The 20,535-nt window shown below is 42.0% G+C and overlaps 1 protein-coding gene across 1 annotated transcript in view; it reads left to right on the forward strand.

The window, feature by feature from the left end:
• Positions 1–19,840, forward strand: part of PTAR1 (protein prenyltransferase alpha subunit repeat containing 1) — a 38,114-nt gene extending 18,274 nt beyond the window's left edge. The window contains exons 3-7 of the mRNA XM_080972941.1: positions 5,350–5,416; positions 12,723–12,827; positions 14,276–14,489; positions 17,307–17,620; positions 19,274–19,840. Coding sequence (XP_080829067.1) covers positions 5,350–5,416; positions 12,723–12,827; positions 14,276–14,489; positions 17,307–17,620; positions 19,274–19,619 — 1,046 coding nt within the window. The 3' untranslated portion in view covers positions 19,620–19,840. The remainder of the gene's footprint in view (positions 1–5,349; positions 5,417–12,722; positions 12,828–14,275; positions 14,490–17,306; positions 17,621–19,273) is intronic.
• Positions 19,841–20,535: the final 695 nt, after the last annotated feature.

The raw sequence follows: 20,535 nt of genomic DNA on the forward strand, positions 1-20,535 counted from the left end.
TCTATAAGGTGCTACTTAAGGGACACGGGTGGCGCTGTGGGTTAAACCACAGAGCCGAGGACTTGCTGATCAGAAGGTCGGCGGTTCAAATCCCCGCGACGGGGTGAGCTCCAGTTGCTCGGTCCCAGCTCCTGCCAACCTAGCAGTTCGAAAGCCGTCAAAGTGCAAGTAGATAAATAGGTACCGCTCCGGCCGGAAGGTAAACGGCATTTCTGTGCGCTGCTCTGGTTCGCCAGAAGCGGCTTAGTCATGCTGGCCACATGACCCGGAAGCTGTTCGCCGGCTCCCTCAGCCAATAAAGCGAGATGAGTGCCGCAACCCCAGAGTCGGTCACGACTGGACCTAATGGTCAGGGGTCCCTTTACCTTTACTAAAGTGCTACTGGACAATTTTTTATCATTACATTTATTTACCAATTTGCACTTTGAAGATGAGAGGAGGTGACTGTACAATTCTTAAGTGTATTGCTGGGAAATTTATTATTTAGGATATTTCATACACTGGAGCTCAGTCAATGGATAAACTGAATGATTTGCTTTCTCTCTCACAAGTTCTGGATTATTCAACAAAATCATCTACTGTCATCTCAGTTTCTGATCCATATGGCTGCCCCCACATCTCTTTGTTTTGCCTTGGTGTGAATTTATCTTATTTCTTATGCCAATGTGGGTTGTAACAGAGCTGCAGTTATAACTCAAATTACTCTTTTCCCCTGTTATTAACTCAAAAGGGCAGCATCACTATGTTAGCTGGAGTTCCTTTACTATAAAATAAAAGATTTTTTCTTTCTTGCCCGTTCTGTGTTAAAGTATTTTTACTCTCTGACGATGATAAGATAGATTCAGGTAGGTAGCCGTGTTGGTCTGATGCATTCGAAACAAATAAATAAAATTTAAAAATTGTCCAGTAGCACCTTAAAGACCAACTTAGTTTGTTCTGGGTATAAGCTTTCGTCTGCATGCACACTTCTTCAGATACACTGAAACAGAAGTCACCAGACCCTTATATATATTGGGAGGGTGGGGGGGGGGGTGTTCTCCGAAGGGTAGTAGGAGATGGGTGATTGACTCAATGGGTATGGTAAACTTGTTGGACTGTTAACAACTGCCATGATAACATAGTCTTACTTTATTATTCTGCACAGTTAACCCACTTTTTCAGTTTTCCCTACAAAGCACATTCCCTGTCTTTCCTCTGCTTCCCATAGTGTACTCCACAGGAGCCAACTCCTAGGGGCCAAGATCCCTTCCCCCCCAAATATTTGAGGAGGCTCCCCCAAAGTTGATGGGCATTGCCACTCAAATGGTGTGCATGTGCCATGGCTTACCTGCTCCCTCCCCATATTTTATTCAAGTTGGCACCCTGGTGTACTCTGTCCTCTTGTTTCCTTTCCCAAAGCTCTTTCTGTAGCCTAATTTCTTCTCCCTCTTTTCTTCCATCCCTTGCTCTGCTCTCCCCTCCTCTTCTCAATCTTCTAGTTTTGCTCCGTTTCCGTACCACCATTCTTCATCCTCACCAAGACTTCATCTTCGCTGGACATTTAAAGCAGCACCAGCCACTTCAGAGTCCTGGGAACTGCCGTTTGTTCAGGGGGCTGAGAGTTGTTAGGAGGCTCCGTTCCCCCCATAGAGCTCCAGTTCCCAGAGTTCCCGGTGAAAAAGGATTGACTGTTAAACCACTGTGGGAATTGTAGCTCTGTGAGGGAAAGAGGCGTCTCCTCATTACTCCTGGCACCTTTAACAAACCACAGTTCCCAGGACTCTTTGGGGAAGCCATGATAGTGCTTTAAAGGTATTCTGCAGATGGTGCCGGAGGTTCATAGCAGCAGTAGCAGCAACACTAAAGGCTTTCTTCCTCCAGTTCTTCTCTTCTTTCAGGATTCATACAATGTGGGAGGGTTGGACTTGCAGCAGAGCTGGTTGCCCTGAACTGGGAAACTAGCACCCAATCTCCCCAGGCACCTCCACTTCCAAGGACAGTGCTGTGTGGGCATTTTCCCACTTGCGTTTGGGATTGGCTTTTGAGAGGCTATAGGCTCTCTTTTCATTTTAAATCAACATCATGGGGAAAACTGCAGTATTGCTTTTCGTGACATCCCTTTGGTAATGTGGGAAGCTCCAGGCTTTGTGGGGAAAGTGCTGCCATCCCCATGCTGGTGCTTAGATGCTGCTTGGACTACAACTTCTGTAAGCTCTGACCATTGGTCAAATTGACCTGGACTGATTGGAGTTGTAGTTCAAAACACCTGGAAAGTACCAAGTTAGGAAGGAAGAAACATGCCAGTATCACCCTTCCGAGTGTTAGGAATAAGAGTGCAGGAAAAAGTTGTGCCAGCATAATGTTAGATGAGGACTTTAGGTGTTCCTACAAACAGGTGGAAAAGATTGCCAAACAAGGAGTGTTTGAAATTTCCATGGGGACAACAAACAGTCACGATGGAGGCCAGAATCAGCCCGCAGGTTTTGTGTTGTGCAGTAGAGTAACAAAAAATAGTAATTGTCAACTGCAGTTCACTCTTCTGTAATTGCTACCATCTGCTGGCACATTTTTAGCAATCAACTAGCCCTCAAACCAAAATTGTTCAGTCTGGGAATGCTATTTGTTTTTCAGTGCAATTGCTTAAATGAATCAGTTTGCTTGAATTTTCTAAATAAGCACATGCCCCCTCCCCCCAAAAATTGAGAATTTGCAGTTGAGGCATTGGGGAAGATGTGAGAGTGTTGGTGGGCTCATATGTAGCTAGCGAAGCTAAACAGGGAGTACCGTATTTTTCGCTCTATAGGACGCACCAGACGATAGGACGCATCTAGTTGGGGGGGGGAGGAAACAAGGGGGGGATTCTGAATCCCAGAAGCCAGAACAGCAAGAGGGATCTGGCTTCTGGGATAGTCTCTTGCTGTTCTGGCTTCTGGGACAGCCCACGAAGCCTCTGGAGGGCAGCGGAATGAAGGCACCCCGCTGCCCTGCGGAGGCTTTGCGCCGCTAACCCCGAAGCTAGAACAGCGCTCCGTCTCGCTGTTCTGGCTTCTGGGACAGCCCGTGAAGCCTCCGGAGGGCAGCGGGATGAAGGCACCCCGCTGCCCTGCGGAGGCTTTGCGCAGCTAACCCCGAAGCCTTTGGAGTGCAGCGCGAGGTCCCGCTGCGCTCCAAAGGCTTCAGGCAGCTATCCCTGAAGCCTGGAGAGCGAGAGGGGTTGATGCACACCGACCCCTCTTGCTTTCCAGGCTACAGCGAAAGCAACGCGTAGCCTCCGGAACGTGGAGGGAGCGCTCCCTTTGCCCTTTGGAGGCTTCGTGTTGCTTTCGCTGAAGCCAAGGAGCCTGCATTCGCTCCATAGGACGCACAAACATTTCCCCTTAATTTTTGTTTTTTGTTTTTTTTTAATTTCTCTTTATTACTTTTCATACACACATATACACACATATGTACAGAAAATAAATTCTTCACGGAAAAAAACAACAATAATAAGAACAACATAACTTAATTATAAGAAAAAAACCAAAACAAAACAAAGACAAACATGTAAATTATTGACTTCCCTCCACCTCAGTTTTGGGTTATGTAATACATTTTCCCCCGCAGTTTTTCTTTAAAACTTTTGTATGTCGAAGGGTTATATTAAGCCTACTGTGATCTTTGGATTTTTAAAATCTACTTCAATATAGGTTATGAATTTATTCCATTCTTTAATAAACTTTGTTTCTTTCTGGTCTCTAATTTTTTGTGTTAATTTTGCCAATTCTGAATATTCAAATAATTTACTTTGCCAATCTCTTACTGTTGGGATATTGATTGATTTCCAATTTTGGGCGATTAAAATTCTAGCAGCTGTTGTTGCGTACTGGAATAAGGTCTGGTCCTCTTTCTTAATTTCATTGCCAATCATTCCCAGAAGAAAATTTTCAGGTTTTTTAACAAAAGTATATTTAAACATTTTTTTTAGTTCATTATAAATGAGCTCCCAGAAGTTCTTGATTTTTTTCACAAGTCCACCACATGTGGTAGAAACTACCTTCCTTGTTTTTACACCTCCAGCACATTTTATCTCCATTCTTATAGATTTTTCCTAATTTTACAGGGGTGATGTACCATCTGTACATCATTTTTTCCATGTTTTCTCTTAAGGCAACACAAGCAGTGAACTTCATATCTTTATTCCAGAGCTTAATCCAACTATCGTGTTCCATCCCCTTAATTTTTGGAGGGGAAAAAGTGTGTCCTATAGAGCGAAAAATATGGTAGTTTTATCTATGTGTTATGTTTGTATCCTGTCTTCCCTTTGCTCAGGAGCTCAGAATACTGTTTTAAGATTAGGGTAAACTGAACAATTTAGCACAGAAGCTTTGTAGTTTCATAGCAAAGTCAGGTATCAAAAGTTATTTTGGAAAGAAGTAGGGAGTATGACATCTTGTTTGCTAGCTGTAGCGTGTGTTCTGAAGCTGCAAAATTTCGGCGCTGAAATGGAGAGAAGGATGCCAAGGTGCATGGTGTCCACATGGACTTCTCACCAGGCTTAATTCAGAATTAAAGTGCCCCAGTTATTTATCCAATCCCCTTTTTCTTTGTTGCAGAGATAGTCTCTGGGTTTGGATGAGGGGATGAGGTCTGCGTGTGTTGTGTGTTATATTGCTAGCATGTTAAATCAGGACAGTCTTGATCACCCTGGTGCCCTCCAGTTGTTTGGGGCTGCAACTTCCACCAGCCCAAATCAGTCTGGTTAATGGTCAGAGATTATGGGAGTTCTAGCCCAAAATGTCTGGAGGGCGCTTAGGTTGGGGAAGGCTGATTTAGAAAAACATGATAGCAGCACTGCTTAGAGACGATAGTAGTTAAGTGGTATGTACATTGTTTAAAATAGTAGTTGTAGTAATGTTGTTGTTTAGTCGTTTAGTTGTGTCCGCCTCTTCGTGACCCCATGGACCAGAGCACGCCAGGCACTCCTGTCTTCCACTGCCTCCCGCAGTTTGGTCAAACTCATGTTTGTGGCTTCAAGAACACTGTCCCACCATCTCGTCCTCTGTTGTCCCCTTCTCCTTGTGCCCTCCATGTTTCCCCACATCAGGGTCTTCTCCAGGGAGTTTTCTCTTCTCATGAGGTGGCCAAAGTATTGGAGCCTCAGCTTCAGGATCTATCCTTCCAGTGAGCACTCAGGGCTGATTTCCTTCAGAATGAAGAGGTTTGATCTTCTTGCAGTCCATGGGACTCTCAAGAGTCTCTTCCAGCACCGTAATAGTGGTTGTTGTAGTAATAATAAATAAATAAATGTCACATGAGGAACTGAAGTGGGCATGAAGACATAATTAATACTAACTTATGCAGGTTTTGATGGGTTTCTTCTTTCCTTTCTAGAGCTGATAGATATCACCTGTACGTTGCTGCTATTGAACCCAGATTTCACTACTGCATGGAATGTCAGGTAGGTTAAGCAGCTGAGGGTGGAAATATTTCTGGTAGCTGCCAAGTCTGTGTGAGGCATACGCATGGTTTTAAGCATACCAGCTCGTGTGCTTCAAGAAAGCTTTTAATCCTGCTTCTCCTTTTTCTTTTCTTTCCTGACACCCAAGGAAGAGCTTGTATTTTGAACAATGAGCTATGGCTGTTGGTTGCATTCATCTCTTGGTTTCTGACTCATTTTGGAAATGTTGGGGATTTTTAAACAATTCCCAGCTACACAGCAAATGAATGCGAAAAGCACAGGACCAGTTGTTTGTTCCACTTTAGTCCACGCTGCAGGCTTCGTTTTAATGTATCCTTAGTTGCACTTGCTTTTTGATAATGAAGTGCAGGTTCAGACAATCACATTGTGGCTTATTCAGTTGAGAAGTGCACAACTCATTGGAAGGGGGAGGGCCATGTATTCCACCGTGAGCTGCCTGGAGGATATTATTATTATAAATAAAACAGAAATACATTCACCTTTTGAGACAAGAGAAAGCCACAAGAAATACCTCAAGGCAAGTGGGGAAGACTTCCCTTTTACTGCTTCCTCTCCCACTCTAAATAAAAATGCATGAAGCCTGTGTAAAACAGCTCATGAAGCAAGTGGGGAAGGCCTTCCAGTTTCCTGTTCTCTCCTTCTCTCAAAATGCCCTGCAAAGCTAGAAAAATGGGGAGGTGGGTGCCCCACTGCTTGTCTATGCTGCCCCCCATTCTAAGTCAATAAAAGGTGGAACATAGCCCCTGCAACACCTCTCCCCCTTCCCAAATAAAAATGCCTTTCAGTGATAGAAAAAGCAGGAAGGCAAACCACGAGGATATAGGCAAACCACCCTTGCTGCTTACCTGTCTCCCAGAGTAGGGCAGAAGTTGACTGCTTAACCAACTGGAGTGGAAGGGAAGGATGAGTCCTTCCAACTCTAGGAACTGCTCTTCGGTGCTGGGCAATATGACGCTCCCTAGAGGGTACCAGTACATTTGGCTCCATGACTGTTTTCTTAGGAGCACGAGAGATATTCAGCATTGAGCTAAAGCAGTCGTTCCATCAGGGCAAGCATTCTGCTTGCCAGGCAGAATGATCCCCACTCTCCTCCCCATACATGCTGGTCTGGGTGTTCTCATGACCCCTGTGAGCCAATTTCAGGACATCTGTGGATTAGTTGAATCCTGCCATTATTATTTAGGGAAGTTTTTAATGTGTGACATTTTAATGTATTTTTAATCTTTGTTGGAAGGAGCCCAGAGTGGCTGGGGTACAAATAAATTATTATTATTATTATTATTTTAATATATTATTAATATTAATATATTATTAATTGTTATTAATATTATAATATATTATAATATAATATTAATATTTGTAAAAACCAAAAGCTGAAGAACCTGGGGCTCCTGAAGGCAACCCCTGTACTAGTGTAATATGTTTGTAACACCCAGTCCTAGTTAGCAGCCTTGCAGCCATATTCTGTATCAGCTGAAGTTTCCGGATCATTTTCAAAGGCAGCTCAACATATGGTGCATTACAGTAATTCACATGGGAGCTTGCCAGGGCATGGGACAAGGCTATTCCTGTCCAGGTAGCATTTTAGTTGGTGCTCCAGCCTCAGCTTCAAAAAGGTACTCCCATCCTCAGCAGCTATTTGTGACCAGTGAGCATCCAAACTGCAACTTTAGAGGCAGCATGGCCTCTTCCATACCAGGTTGAACTTCACTTACCTAGACTATAAATTTAAAGCAGTAGTATTATAAATTCTCCCAAATGAGAATCATGGAATCGTAGAATTGTAGAGTTGGAAGGGGCCCCGAGGGTGCCACCCCCCTGCAATGCAGGGATCATTTGCCCAGTGTGGGGCTCAAACCCTGAGATTGGCTCATTCTCGACTGACTGAACTATCCTAGGTTTTCCCTCAGGATGATAGTTTCTGTAGTACTTTTCTGAATGCAGCATTATTATTCTTGCAACAGCATTTTGCATTGTTTAAAACTGAGATAGAGCACCTTGAGCAAGACTTCCAGGGAGCACTGTTGGTGGGTAAATTTGAACCTTACTTTTTGGTGAGCAGTGGAACTATATACGGTCCCAAAACACTAAGCACACAGGTTATTTGTTTTGTTCAACCCAGTTTAATTCATCAATAGATGAACACACAGACAAAGTCAAGTATGAATATTTGCATTCCTTACCAAAATTCTTTGTTCTGGCTCTGACCAATCCCTGGAGAGTGCAGAACGTACCTTGCCTTCCAGCTTGAAATCTGAGAAGGACCATGTGCAGGGATGTGAGTATGGTCTTGTATAGATCAATTCCAATATTCTTTTCTTCATTCAATGAAGGTCATTCACTTGTTCTTCCTTAAACAGATTTGCCTAATTTACATCAGCCTCAACTCATCCTCTGCCAACCAAGCCCTTGACTTCTAACACAATGAAGCAAATAATATATTTCAAGTTCAACCAAGATGAAGGCTACGTAGTTCCTAGAGGCAGCCATTACAGGGGTGTATAGGAGAGGGAGTACAGGACCTCTCAATCAGCTCCATTGAAAGACCAGCAACTTTGGGGGCGGGGAGTCATCAATCTTTGGAATTCATTAGACCCTTAATCCAAAGCTCTCAAGCAGGTATTATTATTATTAAAAAGATTTGTTGGTAATTACATTCTTTATTTCAGCCCAAAGACCCACAAAAACATTTTCAAAAGCAAAATAAAACAGAAATACAGGGGAAAGATTCCAAGGTGGTTGCTATGTTTTATCCAAAGCATGTAGGTTTCTGTTTCTTAAAAAGATTTGTAGTTGCTAGAGATAAAGCTAGGAAGACAAATCATAACATCTCTGTGGAAGCAGGGGGGTGGGACCCCAGAAGAGCTTCTTAGTCCAAAGTATTTCCCCCTTAGCTATGAAGTCTTGTGAAAAATCTTTACTGTCTTTCTAAAATATCATGAACAGCAGAATGTAGTGTAATTTATTTAATCTAAACTTAGTTACATTAAAACTAGTGTTTTAGTTCCTCACCTTATTTTTTTTAATGCCATTTTTGTCCAGCTCCTATTGCACAGCCATTTTAACAGGTAAAGCTGTGCAAGGAGAAAGAGTTATAACCTTTCTCCTTGTGGGGCCACTGGAGTGGTGGAGAAGCGAATGAGCTGTGATTGATTCAATTCATATATCATCTCAATCACAAATCTTGCTAAATGTCCTTGGACAAAGCAATAGCCCTAAACCTCTCACCACCCCTCAATCTGCAATACAAGGATTGTAATAGTACCTCACTGTACAATGCTCTTGTAAGGTTTACTTGATCATGTGTGTGAAGAACTTTGAACAGTGAACATGAGTAAGGCAAGGTATTTTGTTATGCCTGTAAAAACCAGATTCATAAGAAGTGTACTTGAAGAAGTAATATCAGTGACGTTGCTTCTCTGCTTAGTTGAAGCAGGAGAGAGTGGATGAGACCCAATCTGACTTTTTCACATGAGGCATACAATTATTTTTCACATGAGGCATACAAAAATAGCTTGGTCCTGCAATTCCTCTCACCTGGATTTTTGTTTGGCTACTCTAGACTTCAAACTTCCTCAGACCTAAGATCCACCTTTTAACCCTAACATGCATTTGAGGCCCCATTTCTTAACTTTTTGCCAAACATTTACATAGAGACCGTGCTGCTGTTGTGTCTCACTTTGGACCTGGTCATGGGCCCTGACCCACCAGTTGCAGGCCAATGCTCTCCATCAGTCATTGAGACCCCTAATGGAACCCATGACCACCTTGGAGACCATTAACACATCCTAAAGCTTTATAATTGATTTTAGTACTTTTGGTTGTATGCTTTGCCAGATGGGATATTATGGGCTGCATCCCATGCTGCAGCTCAGCTTGCACAAGAGAGCTTCCTGTTGCTCTCCTTTTCTCTCCAGCCCCACACATGCTTCCAAAATCAGCACCAGGAGGTTGGGGTTCCCTCTGGAGCAAATTTTGGGAGCACACATGGGGAGGAGAGGAAATGGAAGCCCCATTGGAAACAACCCTAGATCTGTTCTTATTCTGTGTGTAGGACTGTGCCTCAATCAATGGCTTTGGGGAGTATCTATTATCCTATCCTCCTTCCGTGCCCCCTCCAGTTCTATAAACCATGATTCTCCTAACCTGTCATTCTGCACCCATAGTTTATGCAGTGGAACCAAAAGGTGTCTTTACCTAGTGTAGTCATCTGCAGCCCTTGTCATGTTAATAAAGTGCCTTAGAGTTGAACTGATATGATTTCTTTGTACAAGCGTTGCAGTTTCATAGCTCAGTATCACTGGATGCTGCAACAGGAGTAATGAACTGAGTTTCTTCTGTGGAATAACATTTGCATGAAAGGCATTCTGTGAAAGGATTCTTCAGTGGAGATTGGTCCTAGGAAGGATTTATACAAACAGCAATGCAGGCCATGAATAGGTTAAATTTGAGTCTTGATAATCTTGCTGGGTTTTGCTAAGAGGCTGGCAATCAAGTGTTCTTCAGTAATAAGCATAATAAGCATAAGTGCTTGCAGGTAGAGTTTGGCATTTCAGATTCTCCACCAGGGCTGCTCTGTCTTTCTTTCATCTTCCCAAAGGTAACTTCCAGCTGTTAGATGCATCAGCTTCTCAGCGGATGATCTGGCTTGGTCCTGGCTAGCAGGAAGCCAAACTGTATACAAATATATGAAGTCAAGGAACAAATGCCCCTAATAATCCTAATTAGTTTTCCATCTTTGAAGTTCAAGGTCAGGATAGATTTGATTGCCTTGCTGCACTTCATTCTTCACATAAAAATGAAAGCTGAAATAGAGAGCAAAATAATCTGCAGCTTGTTGGGTAGGATAAGTGCATTAACAGCCTGTAGTAGAAAACCAAAACTATTTTTATCATTTCCCCTTGTTGTTGTTATAAATTTATATGTTGCGCTTCACCCGAAGATCACAGAGTGGTTTACAGCATAAAAATACAAAATGAAAACACAAAATACATAACATAATAACAGAACCCCCCCACTAATGACTCCTCTCCCACAAAGACATTTAAAAGGCCATAGATTCCAATTTAGCACAGGTTGGTAAAAGTCTTTTCCTTTTTATTAAATCTTATTTCTGAATGGCATAGGCAGAAATGAATGTTCCATTATTATTTAGCTGCTTAATTTTAACTCTGTTTTAAAATCTGACCCTATTTTAAAGTATTTTATAAACAGAGATGTGTATTAAGAACAAAATATGTCAGAAGCAGACTTGAGGTAGCAGGAGATGTTTTTAAAGAGACATGTCATTCATTACAATTCTCTCACCCAAAATCAGTTCTCTGTGGAGCTCTGACAGTGGGGCATGCAAGTTGTTGCTCCATTTAGATGCATGCACGTAGAATGCGCAGACTGAGTGGCTGCAGCTTAGTATGTTTATTTCTGTGCGCACACGCTTCACAAAGGGCATTTGTGATATTGTTACACATATCTGCATACTTCTTTCGCTCCTTTTTGTACATGGAAAGTTGTACCTTCTGAAGCAGCTCTAAATAGGATGGACTATAGGATTGGTCTGTTGGGAATTTAATGAAAAAATAATTAGCTTTCAAATATCTTGCATGCGTTGACTTGCACCATTACTTTCTGCTCTTTGTTTTTCTTTGTAGTGAGTAGATTTGCATTAGTTATAACCAAAAAGAGTTTATTTTTCTGTTTGTTTGTTTTTGAGAAAGTAAAAACTTCCAATTCCCAAAGGAAGTACATAAGACTACTGGCATATACAAGGGCCATGCCCAGTGGAAAAACAAATCAACTTATTATTTGTTTTTCTTGAACTAAAATAAATTTGGTTAACTCCTCCCTATTTGGCCTAAGCAGAAGCAGCATATTATTTTGTACAATGGCAGACCCATATAAAACTCCTTTTAATTCTTGACATTGCTGAACCTCCCAGCACCATCTGGAAGCACCCATTTTACATCTGTGCAACTTTCATTTGGAATCTGCCAGGGTTCTATGTATGTGTGATATGCATGAGACTGGAATCTGATCCAGAATGTTTATTGGAATGTAGAAAGCATTTAACCAGGCAGATGAAGTGATGATCTGGTTGTGTGGGGAGAGAGGCTCAAGTGGGATAAAGAAGGAATTGACTTGCTAGTTACTACTTCACAGAGTTCAGGGCTTTTACTTTCCTCTGGTTCTATTCAGAGCGACTGATCCTGTGCCTCCACTATCATGATCAGTTTTAATATATACATATATATATATACCGTATTTTTCGCTCTATAGGACACACTTTTTCCCCTCCAAAAATGAAGGGGAAATGTGTGTGTGTCCTATGGAGCGAATGCAGGCTCCTTGGCTTCAGCGATAGCGACGTGAAGCCTCCGAAGCGCAGAGGGAGAGCTCCCCCCGCGCTCCGGAGGCTTCGTGTTGCTTTCGCTGAAGCCGCCTGAAGCCCCCAGAGCGCAGGGAACTCCCGCTGTGCTCTGGGGGCTTCAGGCAGCTATCCGCAAGCCTTCGGAGTGCAGCAGGAGTTCCCGCCTGAAGGATAGCCGCCTGAAGCCTGGAGAGCGAGAGGGGTCGGTGCACACCGATCCCTCTTGCTCTCCAGGCTTCGCTTTGCTGGAGAGGCGCTGCACAGTTTTCCCTCTCTGCTCAGCGCCCCTTCAGCGAAGCGGGAGGAGAAATGGAAGGGGCTCCGCTTCTCCTGCTGCTTCGCTGAAGGGGCGCTGAGCAGAAAGGGGGAGAATTCCCCCCTCCCTGTTCTCCCCCTCCTATGGAGCGAAAAATACGGTATATATATTATATAGGTATATGTATAGATTAATAAGTTTTAATGCTTTTATCAGTTTTTATTGATGGGTTGGATCCAGAGTTGGCATCCTGCAAATGCAAGGGCTCCCTTTGTACACATTCAGTTACTGATCCTGTGCAGAACTGGAGAAGAAGTTGTTTTTGTCCATTTCCTGCCTCGCTCCCAGTGATCCCATCCCCTGCCCTCGAAAATCTGCTCTGGAGGTTGATGGACAATTTGGTCCAGAACCGGGGGCGGGGGGGAGGGAGAGAGAGAGAGAGAGAGAGAGAGAGAGGTGTTTCTGAGGTTCTGGGAGGAGGAAATGGTAACCTGCCCTCCCTGACCTCACTTCCATAGTAGTGGCATCCAGAACAGAAGGCTGTTCAGGGGACACTACTGTTGGCAACAGCAAACTCTGGATCCAGCCTTTTGTGCAATTTATTACTGGCTACTTTCAGTAAATGTGTCTGTACTAATTAATTCATTTTTTGGAAAAAATTGCAGGAAAGAATTAATAGTATCTGGCACTTTAAATCCAGTTAAAGATTTACATCTTGGGAAACTGGCACTAACTAAGTTTCCAAAGAGTCCAGAAACGTGGATTCACAGGTTTGTCTCTTTCTGTGGTTATTTCTCTTTCCCTACCCCCACCTGAAAAGAATATGGAAACGTATAGCAGTGGTTCCTCCATGACGTTTCAGTGAGAGGAAACTACTAGTCAGTCTATTTTAAAGTTCCTATGTTTGATGTAGAAAATACTGTCCATTTTTATATAAGGTTTTTCTGTTGAAAATGTGTGCTGCCTGTTTCTCTAAAGTGGCCACAACTACCCAGAAACGAAATCTTGAGGCCATAATGGAGATCTCACTGAAAACACAAGCTGTGGGTGCTGAAGAAATGAAAAGGGCAAATGAGTTATTTACAGTTATTAGAAAAGTAGTTGGAACCAGGACAGAAAGCTTCAGAATGCTATTTTATGAGTCTTTGATTACGCTGGTCACTTTCCCCATCTCAAAACAGGAACTCCTAGAAATCGAAAGGGTACAGAAAAGGGCATCTATGAAGGACAGACTAAGGAGAGTGATACTTTTTGGTTTAGAAATACAGTGACTAAGAAGGGCAAGAAGAGTTCATATAATAATTAGCCATATGGAGAGAGTATCTGATATTTATAGAATGAGAATCACCCCATCACAACAGACAAAAGGAAGTAATAAATCAAATGACTTTTTAAAAGGATTTACTGACCTGGTTTGCAGGTGATGGTAAACCAAAGTTAATGAATGGTTTATCATGACTGCTGCCATGGCTGGAAGGAAGCAATTCATGATCCCTGGCATAACAGTTTGTCTGTTTTGCTCCCAACAAACCATAATCAGTAAGCTAAGGACAGACCTTGGCTGCACATTGTGGTGTGTTGGGAGCAATCCTTGATTTGTGCTTTCTCCCAACACAAGAAGGAAGGAGCAAAGTGGTGAACTATTAACTGTGGCTTACAAAGGTGGAGAATGTTTTTCAGGCCAAGGGCCACATCCCAATGACCAGTGGTAGGGACACAGCTGTATGTGGGCAGAGCTGTAGGCTTGCACACCAAAGTCAGAGGTTTTTAGACTTGCATGCACAACTCCCCATCCTCCATCCATGCAAACGGCGGATGTCATCCCAGCTCAGCAACAATTTCCATCCCAGCAAAACCACCCAGAAGAAACAGGCTGTGGCCTAGAGGAGGCGAGGGCTTGAGGAGAGCCCTGAGGACCAGATATATTGGCTTGGAGGGCTGCATTTCGCTCCCAGGCCTGAGGTTCCCCACTCCTGGTTTACCATGCCAAATGTCAAACAGCAGGAGCTACAGGCTGAAGTAGCTGATAAAAGCATTTCAGGACCATAAAATGTATTTCCCAGTATTACTTGATTATTAGTGCAGAGGTTGATGTATTTCTTTTCTCCAACTTTCATTATTCCTGCCTTAAGACCTAGTAACAAACGGAACAAAATAAAATGTTTTCACTCACTTAAATTGGCTTTTGCCCTCTTAACTCTCTATGCCACTTGACCAGACGCTGGGTGCTGCAACAACTAATTCAGGAAAACTCCTTGCCCACTCTCGTGAATAAAGGGAATTTGGAAACAGCTCCCACGGAAAGGATTCAGCGGCTAGTGAAAGAAGAAATGGATGTTTGCTGTGAAGCTGCTGGGAGATATCCAAGTAATTATAACGCCTGGTCCCATCGCGCCTGGGTCTTGCAGCACATGGCCAAGCTCAGTGGAAAGGTATGTCACAGCAGGGAGAAGTGCCTTGTAAGAGCTATTGGTAAGAATTGGAATGACTTTCTTATAAATACTTTGAAATATTTGGAATGAAATTTCATCATGAATGGCCTATGAAATTTTGGGGAAGAGAAGAAGGGATAAAAACTGCATTAGGCTGATTCAGACCATCCAGCTAGCAGCTACGGTATGGAGCCTGTCCCTCCGAAAGGGGAGACAGGAGAGCGGGTGATGCAGGAGGGAGATGGAGCTCATGATGAAGTTGTGACAAACTGTAAAGGCTCCTGTCAGAATAAAAGAAGAAATATTGTACAACAATATTGGAATACTATGATTTTTCTTTTTCTTTTTTGATGCCTATATTCTCTAAAGACAGTATGCATTGTTAAAATGCAGATTGGGTATTGGCATAGGTTCAAAGAGCTCAAACAATTTAGAAGCCCCATAGTGGTATTTATAAGTGCCTTTCACATATCTAAGGATATCCTTCAGCTCAGATTATGCTGGTTTAATGAATTAGCACAACATCAAACAACTGGAACGTTACTAACTGGCTTTAAAAATGCCTTATCAACTGGAACAGAAATGCCTGTTTGAAAAGCAGCTGTTTCCACCCCTTCAGGGAGGTTCTTGGAGTTGGGGGTCTCTAAAACGGGCTGCACCAGCGGGTTGGAAGCAGTTGATATCTGCCCCTTTTAAAATGCAACGTGCAATATTCTTATGACTTTCACATTGCCATTTCTCATTTGCAATGCAGGCTTGGTGCCTTTTCATTATGCCGCCCATCGACCTTCCACAAAGCCAGGCTTGAGTCTGCACTCTTTTCATCTCCAACATCATCTGCTTCTCTGCCTGAGCATTTTCAAGGGAAGAGTGCTGAGCTCAGCTCCTTGCAAGAAAATCATTTTGCAGCACCCCATCCCCCACTCTCTGCCTTGTTACCTGAGAACCTTCCAGAAATGATAAGGGCATTTAATAATAACCTGAAAACTATGCCACAGGCCCCAAGAGAAAGTCTGGCAGCCTCTACTACTTAATTTCCAAATGAAAAAGAATTTAGGGCAGCAAGAGTTTGAAGAAGGTAGATGGGGAAAGAAGCAAATAATTTTTTTCCCATCATTTAGCAAGGGCTGCTTCAGTTTGCTTCTAAGGAGAAAAGTTAAGGCAGCCATTCTGTGGTGTAATACAGGGCATCACTGAATACAGCAGTTTAAAAATCTGTTCCCTTTGCTATGCTTAAAGAGGTGCATATGTAGGGTTCTGACTTCAGAAGACTTACACTATGCACAGTTATAAAAATCCAGATTATAAAAATAGTCAGAGTGATTGGCAGCTGCTGTATCCAACTTCACATGCGCTGAAAATGACTGCTGGCTCTTCTGCGCAGTTGTACCAGGTGTGCATAAGCCCTTGTGTCCTACAAGAAAGAAGAAACCCTTTCCCAGGTATCCACAAGGGTTGATTTTACCTTGCTACCCTCTCCGATGACTGATGGAGCTATTATCCCTTCCTGACCTAACTAGTAATGTGGGGAGGAAACATTTACAGCGCTTAATTTTTCTGCAGAAAATTTTTTGTTTCATAAGTTCATTAGTAACAATTGCAAATACAACAGGCAAGTTGGGCAGTTTCAAAGCTGTAGTTAATGTTTTTCAGGTGATTATCTCTAGCAAGTCTAAGTCAGCAAATTATGCACAGTTCTTTAGGTTGCTAAAATTTATTAGTGTGTCAGCAGTTTTTAGTACCTTTTGTGCTTGTTTCTTCTTATACGAGGGAACTATATGCTGTTCCAGTAACAATTTTCACTCAATATATAGCATTTAAACCACATACAGGCTGCAACCAGCAACAGTTTCTTCTGTGTTCCCAACATTTTCCTAACTGTTAATTTTGGTATTATATTTGAGTTTTCATGTGTCATAAAAGGCACTTTCAGGAATATAGCAGAATATAACACAAAGTTATGACTCATTGGCATGTTATTTGCTTCCAGAAAATCAGTTTGTGAAGATACAAAATTTTGCCATTTAAAAACTTAAGCAGCAAATGAATGTCAAATTCAACTTTTATAATTATTATTATTATTTATATAATATAATATAATATAATATAATATAATATAATATAATATAATATATTATTATTATTATTATTATTATTATTATTATTATTATTTATATCCCACCCATCTGGCTGGGTTTCCCTAGCCACTCTGGGTGTCTTTCAACAGAACATTAAAAGCAGAATAAAACTTCAAACATTAAAAACATCCCTAAACAGGGCTGCCTTCAGATGACTTCTAAATGTCATATAGTTGTTTATTTCTTTGACATCTGGTGGGAGGGCGTTCCACAGGGAGGGCGCCACTACCCAGAAGGCCCTCTGCCTGGTTCCCTGTAACCTCACTTCTTACAGTGAAGGAACCACCAAAAGGCCCTTGGCGTCCACAGAGCTCCCGAAGCATAGAAATGAAAAGCTAAACCAAACAAAAAGTATACATTTTAAAATTTGGAGGTAAAATTCTTGATTTGAAGATTGGCAGGGGAAGCAATGGGCAGACTTGATTTGCCACAGTAGATATCAGATCTCTGTAGTTTTGTCCATTTCAAGACCGCTTATATTCCTAAATTTATAGTGGGGACTGAAGCCCATTTTCTCTGTTATTTTGGCACTTTTTGTTTAGCTATATGGAGGAGCTATGATTATTTTGGCTCAACAGCAGAAGACCTCAGGCAGTTGCTGTAAATGAAAATTGATTTTTTTGGGGTGGTGTCTTATCTTTATGGATGGATTAATTTACTATCCGCTTTTGACTTTCAGATTCTTCTAGATGAACTTTCTTCCACTAAGCACTGGGTCTCCATGCATGTTTCAGACCATAGTGGATTCCACTACCGCCAGTTTTTATTGAAATCTTTGATTGATGGAACTGAGACTGAGTGTACTGTAGAAATGCACAATTCACCAGCCAATCAGCAAGCACCCAGGCTTCTAAAAGATGAAGAAAATGATGAAGCAGAAGCTACCTGTGTGGAAGAACAACCAGATTTCCCACTTCTTCTAAATGAAGAAGTAGAGCTCTGCACTGATTTAATTAACACTTACCCAGGGCATGAAACCCTGTGGTGTCACAGGTAAGGAAATGTATACAAGGATCTGGCTTGAAGAGAATAGTTACCACTCTGATAGGATTCATTTATTCCAGCCATTCCACACTGTGGTGCTGGTGGTTTGTGTGTCATTAAAGCTACCTTTAAAAGTTGCCTCACAGAGCTGCCATTGAACATTGGTTGTTTTGCAATAAATCAGCATTTTCTATTTATTATTATATTTGTTTAGTAAAATATTGCTTAAATGTACGGCCTTTCTTCTGACAGTGTTCACTTCTACAAGTACCAACAGCTCTTTTATTCCTTCATGTCAGCCATTTTTTTATAGCACCTGTGTCAATTTATCAATATATAAGTACAGTACCCCATTTTTCACCAAAAAGACTAGCTAACCATCTCGAAGGTAGCCAGCAGGGTACAACAAAAGCATCTTGCAGAGCAGAGCAAAAGAAAGTAAATCAGAACAACAGGAGCAGGAATGCATCAGGGCAATCCAAAAGAAGAAGCCCACCTTGACCTGGTGCAAAGTGTGTGTCGGGACATGTTGGTGTGTCGGCTGCAGAGTGTAGGTGTGTCATGCGAATGCTCCCCATGTTCCTCCCGCAGCTGGAAAAGAGTTAGTTTAACCTTTGGTTTGCAAGTAAAACTGAATGATGCAATGTCTAAAAAGTGTGTCACCCACATGAAAAGTTTGGAAAGCTCTGATCTAAAAGCTATTAAGGAAGGAGGAAGGCTCAAATATTTGATTCAGTTGGTTCATAAGGCCAGGAAATGTTCCAAGAAAGACTCAGAAGTTTTGACAGCACATTTATTACTGAGTCAATGGACAATAAGAAATCCCCAGAGACTCACAAAAGCTTCTACGGAACCTTCCATATCTCTAAAGAGCACTGTCCTGTTATATGTACCCTTTAAAAAAAATCATTTTGCTGATATCTTCATTTGAGACCCATACTGTTTATGGTTATTGTTTTTCTCATAAAATTAATAAGAAGTTAATTTTTTTTAAGAAAAAAGGGAAGGAGGAAGGAAGGACTAGGGAGGAAATTCCACAGCTTTCATGCTCCTGAAGAAACGACACTGGTTCACGTTATCACCCCCATACTTTAGCGTTTCCGTGCTCTCTGACTTCCATCACGGTGTCCCGTTGCGCCAGTTTAGTCCTGCTGGCTACATGACGCGGAAAGCTGTCTCCCTTGGCCTGAAGCGAGATGAGCGCCGCACCCCATAGTCACCTTTGACTGGACTTAACCATCCAGGGGTCCTTTACCTTTCCTTTACCATACTCCAGACGTACCTTTTTGAGTTCTTGCATTCTGGTGTTAGCACCAACCCCCCCAACCCCCACTAATAAAAGGTTGTTATCCGGCAGCAAAGTAGGACTTGAGTTTTGATGTCCGTTACATCAATGATATTAATTAGAATTCTCTTGTCCATTTAGCAAGATGGAGATCTGGTGTGAATCTGTCTCCTTGCAAAGTATCACAGACTCCGCACATTGCCAACAAGACATCAGATACAGAGAACGAGGAATTTCAAATTTATAAGTCAACCTTTTTTATAAAAAAAAATGCTTAACAAGTTGTGAAGAAGTTTATGGGGAAGAGGGCAGAAATGTTACTTTCAATCAACAGAAGTGCTAGACATTTGATTTACTCTTATTTCTTCTCTTTGAAGACGGCGTGTGTTCTATCTTCAGCACCACTTAAAAAACAAACTTCCACTTCCAAGTGTGTGGTCAGCAGCTGCAGACAAGAGTGATGGCCTGCTGAACAACTCACACCCCGGTGCTGCATTTGGTCATGTGAGCCAAGCCATGGATGTGGACGGCCTGCTGGAATCCAGCAGACAAGGCTACACTCAAGAAACCAAACGCCTGAAACGTGCTCCTGTGCAGGACTCTATCAGTCTCGAAGCAGAATACAGGTTCATCGATCAAGTTTTATCAACATGTAGGGATGTAGAGCAGGCAAGGTTTGCTGGGGCATACAGAAAATGGCTGGTTTCCTTTCTAGGTCAGTGAAGAAGGAGATTTTAAAATAATAATAATAATAATAAATATGCAGGGTCCTTTGTTTAGTGCAATATTCTCTTTTCAAACATTGGTGCTTGTAGTGGCGCCTGGAACTTTTCATCCGTTGTTTTTGTTGTCTGTGCTAAACATCCTTTCCAGATGATGGCTTTTACTTATATATATTTTAAAACACCCTTGTGTTGGTCAATAAAAGTTTTTTTCTGAGTTTATGTTACATGTAGGGTGACTCCATATCACAAACTCATTAATTATAGTATTTTAAAAATCAGCTTTAATTAAGATGAATATAAGTTAGGTAGCCAATACCACTGGAAAATTTATTCACTTTTCAATCTCTCTTGCATAACAAATGCACCTGATCAAAAACATTACCTACAATGGAAAATAATCCACAATATCAGCGCAGACAGTGTTTGGGCCTGTTTGTTTTAAGTACAGATGTTTTAAGTGGTTTGTGTGTAAACCATAGTTAAAAATTAATTATGGTTTATTGCAAATGAGCAATGTATTGGTCTGCTTCATTTGTCTCCCACTCCTGACTTTACTGTGATGGAGAAACAGACCAGAGACCAGCTTCATGGTTCCTGCACACCAAGGCTTGCGGTTTGTTTCTCTCCAAAGCAACCAGCTTACTGCTTGTGGTTTGTTTCAGGGAGTGAACAAAGCTGGGCCTTCCTAGCAGATGCACCGGCACCTGATACTTCTCATTAAACCATCATTAGTTTCATGTGTGAACTGGCCATGGAATCCTTGCATTGCTTTCAGTGCTCTGCTGTGCTTCTGTAAATGTTCCAGACGCAGTTGGTTTCTTTCTGAATTACTCTGACATTACTTACATATTCATTGCAGTGCCAGTTCTAGAGGAATATGGTTAATATGTTGCAGGAAAGTTGTGAAAATCAGT

Source organism: Podarcis pityusensis (genome assembly GCF_964106645.2).
Source record: "Podarcis pityusensis genome assembly, chromosome: 11".
Classification (NCBI taxonomy): domain Eukaryota; kingdom Metazoa; phylum Chordata; class Lepidosauria; order Squamata; family Lacertidae; genus Podarcis; species Podarcis pityusensis.